Source organism: Gadus morhua, chromosome 13, assembly GCF_902167405.1.
Source record: "Gadus morhua chromosome 13, gadMor3.0, whole genome shotgun sequence".
NCBI lineage: Eukaryota > Metazoa > Chordata > Actinopteri > Gadiformes > Gadidae > Gadus > Gadus morhua.
The window spans coordinates 5844707-5860048 of NC_044060.1; the positions used below are offsets into that span (position 1 = coordinate 5844707).

The 15342-nt window shown below is 54.1% G+C and overlaps 1 protein-coding gene across 5 annotated transcripts in view; it reads right to left on the reverse strand.

Annotated features, from left to right (window-relative positions):
- Positions 1-15342, reverse strand: part of dip2bb (disco-interacting protein 2 homolog Bb) — a 44915-nt gene that overhangs the window by 18492 nt on the left and 11081 nt on the right. For 2 of the 5 annotated variants that reach the window (XM_030374925.1, XM_030374922.1), the window contains exons 2-17: positions 12070-12141; positions 11248-11427; positions 7902-8027; positions 6836-7255; positions 6192-6341; positions 5706-5723; positions 5121-5240; positions 4220-4417; positions 2971-3062; positions 2653-2763; positions 2078-2201; positions 1602-1711; positions 1407-1509; positions 1259-1323; positions 810-903; positions 384-503 (exon numbers count right to left, since the gene is read on the reverse strand). In XM_030374925.1, the coding sequence (XP_030230785.1) occupies positions 384-503; positions 810-903; positions 1259-1323; positions 1407-1509; positions 1602-1711; positions 2078-2201; positions 2653-2763; positions 2971-3062; positions 4220-4417; positions 5121-5240; positions 5706-5723; positions 6192-6341; positions 6836-7255; positions 7902-8027; positions 11248-11427; positions 12070-12141 (2103 nt within the window). The remainder of the gene's footprint in view (positions 1-383; positions 504-809; positions 904-1258; positions 1324-1406; positions 1510-1601; positions 1712-2077; positions 2202-2652; positions 2764-2970; positions 3063-4219; positions 4418-5120; positions 5241-5705; positions 5724-6191; positions 6342-6835; positions 7256-7901; positions 8028-11247; positions 11428-12069; positions 12142-15342) is intronic. The other 3 variants (XM_030374926.1, XM_030374924.1, XM_030374923.1) reach the window with 2 other exon arrangements.

Below are 15342 nucleotides of genomic sequence, written 5' to 3' on the forward strand. Positions count from 1 at the left end.
CCCTGTATCTAGGGGCGTGTCCCCAGGGGCCCTGTATCTAGGGGCGTGTCTCCGGGGGCCCTGTATCTAGGGGCGTGTCCCCAGGGGCCCTGTATCTAGGGGCGTGTCTCCGGGGGCCCTGTATCTAGGGGCGTGTCTCTAGCAGCCTTGTATCTAGGGGCGTGTCCCCAGAGGCCCTGTGTCTAGGGGCGTGTCCCCAGAGGCCCTGTGTCTAGGGGCTTGTCCCCAGGGGCCCTGTGTCTAGGGGCGTGTCCCCAGGGGCCCTGTCTCTAGGGGCGTGTCTCTAGGGGCCCTGTCTCTAGGGGCGTGTCTCTAGGGACCCTGTATCTAGGGGCGTGTCCCCAGGGGCCCTGTATCTAGGGGTGTGTCTCCGGGGTCCTTACAGGGGTTGGCTCCGTCGGCCACGATGAGCATGCGCAGTGACGCCAGGCTGGTGTCCTTCTGGTCCCGGTGGGCCATCATGGCCCAGTGGAGGTCCCTGCATTTCACCAGCGCCACGCGGGCTGCACACACACACACAGACACACACACACACACACACAAACACACACACACACACATATGCATAAAAACACACACACAGATACACACAGACATACACACACACACACAGGCACGCACGCACACACACACACACACACACACACACACACACAAATACATAAACACACAAATGCAAACACACACATACACATACACAAACACACGCATACCCACACAGGGAGGAGAGGAGGATCAACTGTTACCATGGGAACATGCATGTTAAAAAGACCACTGATGTTTGCCTCAGACAAGAGGTGAAAGGTCACCTTTATTGACGTGCACCCTCTGGACCCAGGAGAGGGGACAGGCCTTCATGACGGCGTAGGGGACGCTGATGGTGTGTATCCTGTTCATCACAGCCTGGGAACACACACAGACACACACACACACACGCACGCACACCAACACACACACATACCAACAAACGCACACCAACACACGCAAAGATAAACATGCAAACACCCACACCCACACACACACACAACCATGCACACACCCACACATCAGACACACGCACAAACAAAAAACACACACGCACACACACACACCCTGGTTGAGATAACAGACTGGGACTCAGCCCATTGATTTACATGTCAAGGCGAACACAAACACCGACTGAAGATGGAAAAAAAGCGATGCTGATGAGACTGAGATCAGAACACAGAGAGAACACACACTCCTCCACCCGCTGCTCCCTGAGGAAGAGTCAACCTACGGTCAGGACGCCGTGCCACAGGCCGATGTCCTTCTTGAAGTCCAGCACGTTCACCATGGTCTCTCCTGCGGACACACAGAAGGAGTCAGAACCGGCCTCCCGGGTTGAGGGTTTGGATCCCCCCCGGCCACGGTGTCGCCATGCTCACCCTCGCAGTAGTTGCAGGCCTGGGTCAGCGCCTGGCAGTGGGTCAGCATGGCCACCTTGGAGACGGCCACGCCCATCACCGTGCCCTCCTTGCTGGCCTTGTACTGCAGGAGGAGACGGGGGGTACAGGTCAGAGACATGGGACCCACCGTGAGCGCCCGGGGGGGGGGGGGGGGGAGAGCCAGCAGGGGCTCACCTCGATGTAGGCGGGCTCCGTGTTGGCCGTGGGGACGTGGGGCGTCCAGTCCTTGGAGGGCTTGGTCAGGTACTTGGAGTCCGTCACCACCCACTTCAGCCGGGGCCAGCCTGTCAAGACAGACCGATGAGACCAGTAAGACCAGTGGGACAGAGAGACCAGTAAGACCAGTGGGACAGAGAGACCAGTAAGACCAGTGGGACAGAGAGACCAGTAAGAACAGTGGGACAGAGAGACCAGTAAGCCCAGTGGAACAGTGAGACAGTGAGACAGGTAGACAGTGAGTCAGGGAGACAGGGAGACAGAGACCACGCAGTCGGTGTAACTGAACTGAGAGCAGAATGTAAACATGGTTTAATATTCTGAACAGCTTGTTGGCAGATGATCAAAGTGTGTATTTCTGAAGTCGTAACGTGCTACTAAACCAACCACGACGCACACACTTCAGCATCTGTGATCCCCTGAATGAAACAGACCTTTGAAGGAGAGGATCTCCCCGGTGGGGGTCTTGGGAAGCCCCTTCAGGCAGATCTCACTGGTCAGGGCCAGGCCCACCCCACAGCTGCCCAGCAGGAAGCCCACCTGGCTGCTGCCCGCGTCCTGAAACACACCCCAACCCCATCCTCAGCATCACCACGGCAACCAACACACAGCAAGACCCCCGTCCTCAGGGTCACCGTGGCAACCAACACACATCACACCCCCATCTTCAGTATCAACACAGCAACCAACACAGAGTAAAAAACCCTTCCTCAGGGTCACCGCGGCAACCAACACACACCACACCCCCATCCTCAGTATCACCACGGCAACCAAGACAGAGTAAAAAACTCTTCCTCAGGGTCACCGCGGCAACCAACACACAGCAAAATCCCCATCATCAGTATCACCACGGCAACCGACCCACAGTAAAAAACCCATACTCAATATCTCCACAGCAACCAACACACATTTGAAATGTACTGGAAGAACTGATCCCATTTCATAAAAGAACTGAGATAAAAAGGACCTTTCCTAAATGAACGGACAGGGTTCCCGGCAGGTCGCCTACCTTGCGGGACAGCGGCACCTCGATGGGTACGGGGATGACCTCGGCCAGTAAGCAGCCGTAGAAGGCCACCCAGAACATGCCAGGGTCACTGTTGGGGTACACCAGGGCCACCTGCAGAGAGACGAGGGGTCACACAGGGTGGATGCTCCTACTGTCACACAGCAGAGGACACATGGCCAGGACTACGGTGTCACACAGCGACACGTGATCCCATGTGTCACCATGTGTCACGTGATCCCGTGTGTCACCATGTGTCACGTGATCCCGTGTGTCGTCGTGTGTCACGTGATCCCGTGTGTCGCGTGTCGCGGGACTCACCCTGTCGCCAGGTTTGAGGATCTGCTCGTTCTTGGGCCCCAGCTTGTTGAGCAGAGTGTAGGCCAGCTTCACACTGCGGCTCCACAGTTTCCCTGGGGTCACAGGTCAGGGGGTCAGGGGTCACAGGATCGGTCAGTACACAAACACTGCAGACCAATCTAGCGTGTGGTTTAATAGAAGCGAGACAGCCCTCTCTCTTGTAGAGTATCTGATAGATCTGGTATAAACAGAGAGCGCTGCAGAATGCTGTGTGGCTCCACACTCTAATGGCCGACCTCACGTCCACACGGACCCGTTCAGCCCAACTGGAAGAACAACTTTCTCCGTATTACATCGTATTACATCATATTGCATCATGTCACATTCCTCAGCCAGCAGCTGAAAATAACGTCTCTGAAACGGCAGGCAGAGGCAGAATACACCGAGCCCCCCACGCTGGCCTGCCCTGAGGAAGAGCTGATGGAGGACGTGGGAGGCGTCCTACCCCCATCCGCAGCCCGGAAAGAACAAAGTATTATGCAATCTTAATTTAACTCAGTAATGAACTTAAGGGTACGGTAGGGCAGTGTGTTTGACCTACCGTAGGTCAGGGTGTTTGAACCGGGCCTACCATAGGTCAGTGTGTTTTGCATACCGTAGGTCAGAGTGTTTGACCAACCGTAGGTCAGCGTGTTTGACCTACCGTAGGTCTGAGTGGAGAGTGTTTGACCTACCGTAGGTCGGTGTTTGACCTACCCTATGTCAGAGTGTTTGACCTACTGTAGGTCAGAGTATAACCAAACATAGGTCTGAGTGTTTGACCTACCGTAGGTCAGGGTGTTTGACCTACCGTAGGTCAGTGTGTAGAGTGTTTGACCTACTGTAGGTCAGTGTGTAGTGTTTGACCTACTGCAGGTCAGAGATAACCGAACGTAGGTCAGGGTGTTTGACCTACCGTAGGTCAGTGTGTAGAGTGTTTGACCTACCATAGGTCTGTGTTTGACCTACCGTAGGTCAATGTTTGACTTAGTAAAGGTCAGAGTTTGACCTACCGTAGGTCAGAGATAACCTAACGTAGGTCAGGGTGTTTGACCTACCGTAGGTCGTGTTTGACCTACCGTAGGTCAGTGTGTAGAGTGTTTGACCTACCGTAGGTCGGTGTGTAGAGTGTTTGACCTACCGCAGGTCTGTGTTTAACCTACCGTAGGTCTGTGTTTGACCTACCGTAGGTCAGAGTTTGACCTAGCATAGGTCACAGTGTTTGACCTACCGTAGGTCAGAGTGTACAGGGGCTTCCCGGTGATGTCCAGGGCCGTGAGTGCAGGGCTCTTGGCCTGCGTGGACCCCCAGCGGGCCAGGGCGGCCTGCAGGGCCGGGGGCCAGTTGCTAACCACCCCCAGAGGCTCCCCCTTCACCGGGATGATCTGACGGCCCTCCGGCTTTGGGGTGTTGGGGTCCGGCAGGGGCACTGCGGGGGGGGGGGGGGGGGGGGGAGAGAGAGAGAGAGAGAGAGAGAGAGAGAGAGAGAGGAGAGAGAGGGAGAGGGAGGAGAGAGAGAGAGAGAGAGAGAGAGAGAGAGAGAGAGAGAGAGAGAGAGAGAGAGAGAGAGAGAGAGAGAGAGAAGGAGAGAGAGGAGAGAGAGAGAGAGAGAGAGAGAGAGACAGAGAGGGGGAGAGGGGGAGAGAGAGAAGGGGGGGGGGAAGAAAAGAGAGAGGGAGAGGGAGAGGGAGAGAGAGAGAAACAGAGTGAGACGGGGACACAGGACTGAACTAATTACATAACAACAGCAGCAGCAGCACGATACAAACATTTGTCTGGCACTAATTGGACGGAACCCAAAGGCACATTAAGTCCAGGTCGGAGTTATCTCACTGGTACCATATGAAGGACTCTGATAGGTCATGAAGGATTCTGATACATTATGAAGGACTCCGATACGTGATGAAGGACTCTGTTACCTCTGATACGTGATGAAGGATTCGGATACGTCAGGAAGGACTCTGATACGTCATGAAGGACTCTTACACGTCATGAAGGACTTTTATACGTCATGAAGGACTCTCCTATGTCATGAAGGACGCTCCTATGTCATGAAGGACTCTCCTATGCCATGAAGGACTCTGATACGTCATAACCGTGTATCCAGTCTGGGGACAGCGGCACGGCCTCACCTTCCACGATCTCTTCCGAGTCGTCGGTGAAGAACTCGCTCAGCTCAGGCCTCTTGGGTCTCTTCAGCGTGTTCAGGAGCTGCTGGATCTTGGTGGACACCCTGCTGTTCACCGGCACCCCTAGGAGAAGACCGTGGACACACACACACACACACAGTGATTCAGGAGCAGAGGTTGGGTGAGTGTGACAGGTGGGGGGTCGGGGGGAAGACCACCAGAGCGTCTCAGGGGTGCTGCTCCCGATTCAGGGTACGGTCTCGGGGTACACGGTGTAAAGACGGGGGGGTCCGGTCTAGGGGAACACGGTGGTGTGGGGGGGGTTCAGGTCTAGGGGTACACTGTGTGGAGACGGGGGGGTACGGTCTAGGGGTACACGGTGGTGTGGGGGGGGGGGGGTCCGGTCAGGATTGACCGGGGGGAGGGTCGGCACACATTGGGAAGGGCATTCTCGGTGTGGGACAGTGGAGATTGTTTTGGGCTTGGTGTCCTCGTCAGACGACACCGAGGAAGAGCAGCAGGGGGGATCGGAGGGGGGGGGGGGGGGGACACAGGGGGGGCTACACACAGGCCAGAGGCTTTCCTTACGCTGGGAGTTCCCTCGTCCTAAAAGCAGCCACATTAACACGGCGGGTGGAGAGAAGCACAACGACAACAGAACAAGGAACGCTGGTTAATGGCGCGGCACCGTTCATATATCTCTCCACGATACACGTGTACATTAAGATATAACATGTAGGAAATAGAAAATAGATATAGAAATACTCAAGAGATTTTGTTACGCTCTGATTTCATGACACCTCCTTCAAAAGACACACACACACACACACACACACACACACACACACACGCATACACACTCACAGACACACAGACACACACAGGGAGGAGGACACATGCACACGCACACACACACATACACACATACACACACACTGGCAGAGAGGGAGGGATGTCGAGAGGATGACAAACACACACACACACACACACGCACACACACACACACACCCACGCACACACACACACACACACCCATACACACCCTCTCAAACCCCCCCCCCCCCCCCCCCTTACCGTCGGCGGTCTCCATCATGCTGGAGCGGCTCTGGACCCGGCTCATGCCCCGGACCACGGCCTTGGTCAGGTCCACCCGGGGGCCCCTGGTCAGGGTGGGGGGGGCCCCGCCGCTCCCTTCGGGCGGGGGGCCGTTGTTCTCCTGGAGACCTGGGGAGGGGGGGGGGGGGGGGGGGGCACAGAGAGCAGGTTAATGGTAGGCTAGGGCTGCTTGATTATGGAAAAAATCATAATCACGATTATTCTGGTCAATTTTGAAATCATAATAATCAACGATTATTTTTGAGTTTTTGAGTAAACGTGATGCATTTATTCAGCATTTCTCTCCAAATAACACTTTTTAAATGAGAACTTTGAAATTTCCAGGTAAAAAAAACACAAAATGTTAGAGTAGAAAAATGTTCAAAAATAAATCAATCAAAAAATATGTATCCAGCTGTTAAATTTCTATAAACCATTTAATGAATAAAATAAGTATACGAAATAAAGAATATATAAGAAAAATATAGTTTCAACTCGATTATTTGAGTTTGGAGATCGTTTCACCCAAGAATCTAAACCACGATCAAAATTTGATTTGATTAATTGAACCGCCCTGTGATAGGCTCGACGACGGACCAATCACAGGAGGCCAGTCTACTCACCGAGGCGGGTCTGGGCCAGCATGTCGGCCACCACGCCGGCCTGGGACGGGGGGTGGGGCGCGGTGGTCTGGGTGTGGGAGTTGGTCTGGTGCTGGTACTGGGGCTGGTACTGGTACTGGGGCAGGTACTGGGGCTGGTACTGGGGCTTGTACTGGGGCTGGGCCTGGGGGGGCGGGGCCTGCGCGGGGGGGGGCAGGCCCTGCGGCAGCGGCCGGCCCTCGCCGTGGGACAGGGTGGAGGAGGCGGAGGAGGAGGTGGAGGAGCCCTGCACCGAGCGGTTGATCCAGCAGTCGGGGCTCTGGGGGCTGGCCGCGCCCGGGGGGGCGGGGGGCAGCAGCAGGCCCGACGGGGGGGCGGGGGGCGGCCCCGCCGACGAGCGCCGCCGCAGGGAACCGTCGTCATCGGAGCCCGACGACGAGTCTGAGAGGACGAAGAGGAGGAGGAGGAGGAGGAGGAGGAGGGAGAAGAGGAGGAGGAGGAGAGGAGGAGGAGGAGGAAGAGGAGGAGGTGGAGGAGGAGGGAGAGGAAGAGGAGGAGGAGGAGGAGGAGGAGGAGGAGGAGGAGGAGGAGGAGGAGGAGGGAGAAGAGGAGGAGGAGGAGAGGAGGAGGAGGAGGAAGAGGAGGAGGTGGAGGAGGAGGGAGAGGAAGAGGAGGAGGAGGAGGAGGAGGAGGAGGAGGAGGAGGAGGAGGAGGAGGAGGTGGAGGGAGAAGAGGAAGAGGAGGAGGAGGAGGAGGAGGAGGAGGAGGAGGAGGAGGAGATAAGAGACAGAGCATCGGTTAGGTCTGGCCACCAGCGCGCCATCAGGGGAGGGCTGAAGGTAGGGTGGAGGGGTCAGGGGTCAAGGTCGGGGGTGGGGTGTCAGGATCCAGGGGTCGTGGGTCAGGGTCGCAGGTCGGAGGTCTGGGTCGGGGTTCCAAGGGGTCAGGGGTGGGGTATAAGGAGTCAGGGTCGGAGGTCAGGGGTATGGGTTGTCAGAGGTCAGGGATTGGGTGGGGTCGGAGGTCAGGGGTGTCAGGGTCAGGATAGGGGGTCAGGGGTCGGAGGTCGGGGATCGGGGGGTCATACCTGGTGGCGTGCGTGTCTCCACCGGCGAGGGCACGTAGGTGGAGCGCCGCTTGGTGGGCATGGGCAGAGCCATCTTCTCCTCCTTGTGTTTGGCCAGCGCCGCCTGCACCGCCTCCGTGTGGATGTCTGCAGAGGACCAATCAGAGGCCGGAAGGGCCAGTCAGAGGCAGGACGGACCAATCAGAGGCAGGAAGGGCCAGTCAGAGGCAGGACGGACCAATCAGAGGCAGGAAGGGTCATAACTATTACAGAACCATATATATAACTCAATATAACTAAAATCATGTATTATATATTTATGCATCACCATATATAAATAACTATATATACACTAACTATTACAGATCTATATCTACACATAACTATATATAACTATACATGTATCCTATATATATATATATTTATATAACTAATAAAGAAATATATATATATTAAACAATATATACAATTAAATATAAAGTATTATCAGTGTTGGGAAGGATTCTTTTAAAATGTATCCAGTTACAGAATACAGAATACATGCCCAAAAATGTAATATGTAACGTAATCTGTTTCATCACTCAATCTGAGTATTGTATTCTGAATACTTTGATTACTTCCACATTGAATTGCATTTTATAAGTGTAGAAATGCAGCATCAAATCCTGCTTACTAAACAGGCCTATTCAGGTCTGGGGCGGTAGTGGACCGGTCTGACTCCTTCTCCCTCATCCTGGTGCTGAATGTGTTAAATGCATCGGCATTTTTATTCGTGTTTTCCAGCATTTATTTTATTTTTTCCAGCGGCAGCGAATGATAGGTAGGTTGTTTTCATTTAAAAACGAGAAAATTCGCTCATCCTTGTACAGAATGAAGAGGTGCTGTACCAAAACGTAATTATAGAGGTGCTGTACCAAAACGTAATTACATAATTTTTTTTTTTTTTTTTTTTTTTTATAAAACTCATAAAATAATTTGGGTCGCACATAAATGGACAGGGTCGGTCGGAAACCGGAACCAAACAATTTTTTTTTTTAGGCCTAATCAAAGAATAATTCCCATAATGCGCGCGGCTGAGCGGGTGCCTGTTACATCCAAAGAGGCGTATGCTTAACTGGATCGGACCGAGGTGCGTTCGCTTTCACATCTCAAGCAGCCGTACCAGGGTTCGTTTGGAAGCGAACCGAGACCAGCTGTTCAGGGAGGTCTCGGTCGGCTGATTTGGTTCACGTCGAAGTGAGGCGGTTGCATTCACACCAACGCAAACGTACCGAACCAAGGGACCAAACGCGTTTAGTGCGCACTAAATGCTGTTGGTGTGAAAGCAAGAATAAACTGCTGAAACAGAAGTATCGTCATGTAATCCATCGATGTCAACAATGTAACTGTATTCTAAATACCAACTATTTAAATTGTAACTGTAACGGTATACAGTTAGCTATCATTTGTATTCTGAATACTTAACGCCGCTACATGTTGGTATTCCGTAACCGTTACTCTCCAACACTGAGCATTAGATACAATTCAACAACCACCACCACTAACCATTATCCAGATAGTAAAGGCTGCAGTGGTTTCCTCTACTGCTTAGTTCCACAACATGAAGACTCTTTAGCTGTCTCTAATATCCTCTCCTCTCGGAATGAAGCCGGCTTCCTCTGTCTGATCAATACGTTCTCCTCCTCCTCGTACAGAGACAATATAGGGAGCAGCGAGACGAGAACACCGCTCAGGGTGAACCCCTGTTATTAGGCCCGTCTCATCCCGCCTGCGTCGGAACGCCGCCCAGACGCCCCCCCCACTGGGCGGACGGGCGTGTTCTGATAAGATCTAAACACCGAGGGCAGTGGGGAATCAGACGGACAACCTGGGGTTAAGGCAGGTTTGGGGTGCCCAACGTAAAATGTCAAGTTCAATCATTTGTTTCAAGTGATTTAGAGCGATCGTTGGAGCAATTTCCTGTTCAGACTGGATCCCCCACCGCTGGGAGAGAGGATGAGGCTACTTATTATCCTCGTCCAACCCCCCCATCACATAACAGCACTTACAAATGATCTCTCTTTGTGTATACCTCACACACACACACATACACACACACATACACACACAGAGACACACACAGGGAGGGAGGATGGCACACGGCTACACACACACACACGTGTGTGTGTGTGTGTGTGTGTGTGTGTGTGTGTGTGTGTGCGTGTGTGTGTGTGTGTGTGTGTGTGCCAACACACGCTCACACACACACACACGCAAACACACAGACACACACATGCTTGTGTTTCCCTGATCAGCCAACCCATTAAAAGGAGCGTGTGGTTGATCTACAGCAGGATGGAGGGCTCACATGCAGACGGAATAACAGAACATGTGCACAAAAAGTCACACACAAACACACACACACACACACACACACACACACCACATCATCCTTTCAGACATAACAATTTGAATAACATCATCAAGCACAACTCATTACACAGGGGCGATCGGGAACATGGTGACATAATCAGTGTTCCACTAAACAGAATGCTCAGGCCTAAATCGTCCTCTCTCTCTCTCTCTCTCTCTCTCTCTCTCTCTCTCTCTCTCTCTCTCTCTCTCTCTCTCTCTCTCTCTCTCTCTCTCTCTCCTAATAATGTGTTAGTATGGTATTAGCAGCTGATGTCTTGTATGTTTGGACCACTTCAGCCCTCATCGTCTCTTCATGTCTGATCTGGTGGAACCACCGCAATCCCACAGACACTGACATGTCTGTCTGATGTGATAGACAGAGCAGACAGACTGCTTTACCATGTCTCTCTAATAAGAGATATGTTATTAAATGCTCCACTATATCCCTCTAATAAGAGATAATGTTCCTGGATCCTCCATCCTGCCTCGTTAGGTTTTCCCCGCTCAGTATTCCTCTCCTCCCCTCATGAAAGCTGACCTGTGACATCACACAGACCCCATCAATGGGTCCTTCCTCACTGAGCGGGCAGCCAGATGCATGCCCGAACAAAAGTCCCAATGTCCCCATTCTGTGTGTGTGTGTGTGGGGGGCTCACACTGCCCTACCCTGGGGTCTATACCCGGACAACACACACAGGCGGTGGATCGAGAGGGGAGGAGCCTTAAAGGCACCTGAAGGTAAACGAGTCCGGCTGGTTGTGTATCCCTGTGTGTGTGTGTGTGTGTGTGTGTGTGTGTGTGTGTGTGTGTGTGGATCAGAGGCTGCTTCTGTGCTCCCTGTTGGCTACAGGTTCAAGCATGAGATGAGCAGCTTCACCACTGGACGCTGTCACCATCAGCCCCCGGGGAGGGCGTGGTCACCGCGAGGGGCGTGGCCACCGCAGGGCGTGGTCACCAGGCGAGGGGGGCTCACCTGATCTGTAGCGCTCATCCCGGGTCCCCCCGCTGCGGTGCGGCCGCCGGGACCGCCGCTCCCGGTACCGGGACGAGCTGGAGGACGGGGGGGCGTGGCCGGACGAGGAAGGGGCGTGGCCGGGGGTGGAGGAGGAGGCGGGCGCGGGGGGCGGCAGGTGGTTCTGAGGCGGGGGCTCTGCTGGACAGAGAGAAGAAGAAGACCCCCCCAGAGTGAGACCCCCAGAGTGAGACCCCCCCAGAGCGATGAAGCACGACGACATGAACGCATCATTCGTGCTCAGCTTCGCTTAGTCGTCGCTCGGCAACACCAAATGTTTTTAGTTGGACAATGCTTGTTTGATATCAAATATATATATAGATATATATGTAAATATATTTTATCAGGAAATGGCCACCAAGATAAAATCGAACCTAGTACAATCTACAATTTGACTGTGTATTGTGTAAAAGTATTACAGCGTGATCCTGTATATCTACAGTAACTTCTAAACAGAACAATACTAGTGCATACCATTGCAGCTTACACATTGCTGTATCCTCATCATTATAAATATCTAATAAGTCGTGTAAGCGGCTGAATAAAGTAAATAATGCGCGCCATTAGGGGGCAGCGATGAGCAGGTTGCTTAACGTCCACCGTGGAGGCATGGGACAAAAATTAATAATTACAAAACCATATTGTTCATGTCTGCCATATTTCCGGGTTTCCCACTTCCCCTTCCGACGTCTGAAGGGATCTAAACAGATGTTCTCCCAGCAGGAGGGTCAGAGGTCGGCTCTGGAGGGGGGGGGGGGGGGGGGGGGGGGTTGGGGTTAGTACCTGGTGGGGGGATGAAGAAGGGAGCCAGCAGTTTGGTGCGCTTCTTCTCGTAGCCCTTTTGAGTGATGTCCCCTGCGGAAAGAACACACACAGCGTTCAGCACAACACCTTCAACAGGAGGAAACATACTTTTCTTTCGTGTAACGACAGATAATACAATTTCCCAAGAGCCCTCTGCCATAAGGAGACCCCAGCCTCTGCTTCGGCTTCCAGGTGATAAGGCTACAGATGAGACCAGCGTGATGAGGTCCACTACTGATGAGACCAGCGTGATGAGGTCCACTACTGATGAGACCAGCGTGATGAGGTCCACTACTGATGAGACCAGCGTGATGAGGTCCACTACTGATGAGACCAGCGTGATGAGGTCCACTACTGATGAGACCAGCGTGATGAGGTCCACTACTGATGAGACCAGCGTGATGAGGTCCACTACTGATGAGACCAGCGTGATGAGGTCCACTACTGATGAGACCAGCGTGATGAGGTCCACTACTGATGAGACCAGCGTGATGAGGTCCACTACTGATGAGACCAGCGTGATGAGGTCCACTACTGATGAGACCAGCGTGATGAGGTCCACTACTGATGAGACCAGCGTGATGAGGTCCACTACTGATGAGACCAGCGTGATGAGGTCCACTACTGATGAGACCAGCGTGATGAGGTCCACTACTGATGAGAGAAGGCCCCGATCACTCAGCGCTGCCCCTCAGCCGTCCACAGCCGATACCGTGAGCCTCTTTCAGTCGGCCGTTAAATATGGAACAAATCCTCCTGTTTGATTCTTCTCTATAAAGTAACGTGAAGCCATTATGAAAAAGCAGCCCCACGGCAAGCCCTGTGACGATGACATGATGAAACCATGACCTGGTGACATGGTGACATGGTGACATGATGACATGAGGCCAGAGACCAGGTCCTCTTGATGGACCGCTAAAGTCCTGAATGTTAAGAGGTCTGTGTGTGTGTGGGGGATGGCTAGAGAGGTGAATGTTAAGATGCCTGTGTGTGTGTGTGTGTGTGTGTGTGTGTGTGTGTGTGTGTGTGTGTGTGTGTGTGTGTGTGTGTGTGTGTGTGTGTGTGTGTGTGTGTATCTGGGGGATGGCTAGAGAGGTGAATGTTAAGAGGCCTGTGTGTGTATCTGGGGGAGCAGGTCGGGCCCCTGAGAGTTGGGGCTGCCGGGGGGCCCTCAGAGCTCTACTGCAGCCCCAGAGAGGAGGACACGGATCAGACTATAAATAATACAAACAAATCCTTCAGCGAGCTGCGCAGGACGAGGCAGAAGAAGAAGGGGCGGGTGATTCAGCAGCAGCCTGGGAGACACGCACACGCGCGCGCGCACACACACACACACACACACACACACACACACACACACACACACACACACACACACACACACACACACACACACACACACACACAGGGGGTACGGGGGTGGAGTTGCTGGGACCGAGGGGTGACTGGAGGAAGGAGGAGGAAGAGGAGGAGAGGAGCATGAAGAAACGGGAGAGGGAAAAGGTTACTGAATGATGCAGAAAGACGCACTCTCGTACTCGCACACACGATAACGCACACCACAATCTCATGTGTAAACTCCGGAAAATACTTGACCAGCCACCAAACTAGACCCAGCATATATATATATATATGTGTGTGTATGTGTGTGGGTGTGAGAAGCTGTGGGTGTGTGTATGTGTGCTAGAGCTTGTTTGCGTGTGTGTATCCCTGTGTGTGTGTGTGTGTGTGTGTGTGTGTGTGTGTGTGTGTGTGTGTGTGTGTGTGTGTGTGTGTGTGTGTGTGTGTGTGTGTGTGTGTGTGTGAGCGTGTGGATGTAGGAGTGTGTGGGTGTGCCTTTGTGTGTGTGGGAGTGTGGGTGTGTGTGTGTGTTTTGTCGGTACAAAGGCCATCGACAGCAGCAGCTGTCAGTTCCCAGCCTCCTGTTTTCTCTGTTCCTCCTCGAGTCAGAGTCGTTTAAAGTTCCGATCACAGCGAGGGAAGCGCTTTCATTTTTTCTAACTTTTTGATATTTATTCACCGAGGGAGACCAGACCTTCAACTGAACCAGAAACCCCCCAGCTCCCAGCACAGTCCCCCCCCCCCCCCCCCCCCCCTCCCCGACACTTGGACGTCAGGAAACTCAAACCACTACACACATAAACAAAAACCCATGTGAATCGTTTTTATGGGTTTGATGCTGAGTACTACGGTCATCGCTGGCCAGTCGACACCGCATGGGGTCAGCCCAGGTCCCAGGCCCGCGGGCGTCGGGACCCCCCCTGCCCCCCAGCCCCCAACACCACGTGGTGAGGCGGGGCCAGACCAGGACTTAGGAGTGAGTAGCTCCGCCCAGCGGCACGTTATCCTCCAGGGGACTGGGAAGACTGGTTTCACATGGGAAGCGGAAGAGAAGGAGGAGGAGGGGGGAGAGGGGAAGGGGGAGTGGGAGGGGGAGGAGGAGGAGGAGGAGGAGGAGGAGGGGGGGGGAGAGGGGAAGGGGGAGTGGGAGGGGGAGGAGGAGGGGGGAGAGGGGAAGGGGGAGTGGGAGTGGGAGGGGGAGGAGGAGGAGGAGGAAGGGGGGGAGAGGGGAAGGGGGAGTGGGAGGAGGAGGAGGAGGAGGAGGGAGGAGGAGGAGGAGGAGGAGGAGGAGGAAGAGGGGAAGGGGGAGTGGGAGGGGGAGGAGGAGGAGGAGGAGGGGGGAGAGGGGAAGGGGGAGGAGGAGGGGGAGGAGGAGGAGGAGGGAGGGGGGGAGAGGGGAAGGGGGAGTGGGAGGAGGAGGAGGAGGGGGAAGGGGGGGAGAGGGGAAGGGGGAGTGGGAGGAGGAGGAGGAGGAGGAGGAGGAGGAGGAGGAGGAGGAGGAGGAGGAGGAGGGGGGAGAGGGGAAGGGGGAGTGGGAGGAGGAGGAGGAGGAGGAGGAGGAGGAGGGGGGAGAGGGGAAGGGGGAGTGGGAGGGGGAGGAGGAGGGGAAGGGGGACGAGGAGGAGGAGGAGGAGGAGGAGGAGGAGGAGGAGGAGGAGGAGGAGGAGGAGAGGCGGGGGAAGAGGTGGAGGAGGAGGAGGAGGAGGAGGAGAACACTTCCATAAGTAATGCATGAACCCTGCCGAGACCTCGCTCACTTAAGAAGACTAGAGATTATTCTTAGCCGGTGAGAGGAGCTTTCACTGCAGCACGGGGGAGAGGGAGAGGGGGATGGCAGAGGATAAAGAGGGGAGGAGCATCAGGTGCACCTGAAGGTAAACTAGTCCGTCTGGTTCAGAGGCTCCCTCGCCT